Source organism: Cyprinodon variegatus, unplaced genomic scaffold (genome assembly GCF_000732505.1).
Source record: "Cyprinodon variegatus isolate N-32 unplaced genomic scaffold, C_variegatus-1.0 Scaffold1523, whole genome shotgun sequence".
Taxonomy (NCBI): Eukaryota; Metazoa; Chordata; class Actinopteri; order Cyprinodontiformes; family Cyprinodontidae; genus Cyprinodon; species Cyprinodon variegatus.
This window is the reverse complement of record NW_015151976.1, coordinates 99,422-101,749: the sequence shown is the minus strand read 5'-3', so window position 1 is coordinate 101,749 and position 2,328 is coordinate 99,422. Positions and strand designations below refer to the sequence as shown.

At 35.4% G+C, this 2,328-nt stretch overlaps 1 protein-coding gene across 1 annotated transcript in view; it reads right to left on the bottom strand.

The window, feature by feature from the left end:
- Positions 1-2,328, bottom strand: part of cpa6 (carboxypeptidase A6) — a 31,074-nt gene that overhangs the window by 6,088 nt on the left and 22,658 nt on the right. The window contains exons 7-8 of the mRNA XM_015403574.1: positions 1,241-1,351; positions 252-342 (exon numbers count right to left, since the gene is read on the bottom strand). Of these exons, the coding sequence (XP_015259060.1) occupies positions 252-342; positions 1,241-1,351 (202 nt within the window). The remainder of the gene's footprint in view (positions 1-251; positions 343-1,240; positions 1,352-2,328) is intronic.

Below are 2,328 nucleotides of genomic sequence, written 5' to 3'. Positions count from 1 at the left end.
CTCCCTGGGGTATCTAGGAGGCACAGCGGCAGATTAAAAATTTCTGAACTATAAAATTAGGCTAATCTTACAAAAATGTTGGAAGATATTGTTACTAGAACCTGTAGCCCCAGGTCCTACTGATAGTTTAAGTAGGCCCTGCCCATTTCCACTTGAGATGCTCACACACACTATGCAATATGAGTGTTTGAGTCAACTTATTTAACTATATTTAAAAAATATATATATAAGCAAACAAAAAAACAACTCACCGCACCATTTAACCTTCCAGTTCCTGTTTGGGTCCACTCCTCTGCAGTGGAACTTACGGTTTTTGGAGCGTGTTTTCCTCCAAAAACGATCCTGCAGAAAAAAGTTAAAGTTTAACCTCACCAATACATCCAGTGAGGAGGCTGTCTATTCATTCAGTTGACCTATAACCAGAGCTGCAGTAGAGCTAGGTGTTGTTTTCATTTTGTGAATCCATAATGATGTATATCAACGTTGATAAACTGTCTTTAAAATCATAATAAAAGTTCTAAAATATCTTTTTGCCCCCACTTTTTTCATAGAGCATGGTTTCGCTCCACGTTGGGCCATTTTTTTTTTTTTTCTTTATTTGTTTAAAGTTTTATACCCTCATTTTGCAACAGAAGGCTATGAATGAACTATAATGCATGTACTTTCAACCCTTGGCTGGCAAAGGGGCTATGAAATTTCCCCAAGGCAGCTATGAATCGATGCATGCTCAGAATGAAACATCTGTAGTAGACGGCTTTTTAAGGCATGAAAGACCCCAAACTGAATAAAGGTAAGAGATGACAGCACCCAAGAAATCACAACTAAAGTCAAATCAGGCCAACTAAGCAAATAAAACATGTTTTAACTAATAAAGCATGTATGGATTATATCTAAAAACATAATAAGCAGATTGCACTCCACTCCATGGATAAATAAAGGTTAAATTCAAACAGGACATTCCCATCAAACTGTTGAATCAGATAGATCTGGGGTCTGCCTTGGTTGGAAACTTACCAACAGATCTGAACATTAACTTCAACAAGAATAAAGTGTTAAAACTTCAAAAATCTGTTTTTCCGTAATACCAGACATGAAATGTGGTACAGTATGTCTCAGCCTTTAGAATGCAATTGACCAAACAGTTAGTACAAACTACTCTCATTTAACAGGTAATTAAAAAAAAAACAGAAAAATGAAGCTCTGGAAAAACAGGACAAGCCAAATGTAGAACACCCTGTACCGTGTTCCAGCTGAAGCGATATCCATCCACATTGAAGACGGGCATGACAAAGAAGTCAAGATGGTTCAGTAGTCGTGTCATTACAGAGTCATGCTTGTATGAGCTGAGTGCCTGAAACCATGCAAATAAATCAAAATTAGAGTAATCTGTGAGTTAGATAGGAAAACAAAGAAACAATACTAACAAAATCCTTCAAAAGCAAATATTATCCTTATCAGATATTACATTTTTGCTTCTTGCACCAGTATTGCCATTCTGTTATAAATGGTCTATAAAAAAAAAGACAACAAAAAAGGAAATATAAAAACAAATGCATTTCTTGTCTGAGATTTTTGGAGGTTTAAAAGCCAACAAGTAGGGCCCAAGCAGCCAAAGGGTTCTGGCCAAGGCTTAAGTCTTTAAGATAAAAATAAAGAAGTCACACTGACCTCCAGTGGTTTATCCTGGTCACTACACCATGCCTTAACATTATACTCTTGATCTTGTTTTACCCTCATGTCTGGAGTCAAAGTTTATTTTGGTTTCCTTTGCTTGATTTTCTGAATTAATTTCATCTCCTATTGTCTTTTCATTTTGCTGTCACTCTATAATGCAACTCCCCAGGTTAATATCAGTTTATGGTTTAATTTCATACAGTTGGTCATGTGTTTATGCCTGTTGAGTTGGTTTCTTGTTTTGCTCATGTGTATTACAACTGATGTAGCTCTTTTGTGTATTTTTCTGTGCTAGATCCAAATCTAGTTACTTATTGTATAACCTGTAATATGTCAGTCAATGAGAACATTGTTTATTCATTAAAGCAAATTTTTGGGTTTAGCGAATCAGTGATAAAAAAGATGCAGGTGGATCTAATACCCTTTGAAGTAAACATCAATCATAGCTCCCCTTACCAAGGTTTCCTCATTTATGTCTCTTTTGGGATAGGACCAAGACATTTGGTGTTAAGAGAGATTGCTGTCTTTTAAGTATCAAATTAAACCAAAAACTTTAATGTAGTTCAATGCCTCAAAGTTATTCTGATATCAAGTGGAACGATGTCTTAGAAACATTCTTCCCACCTGTTTTTTTTTTTTTTTTTTTTTTTTTTT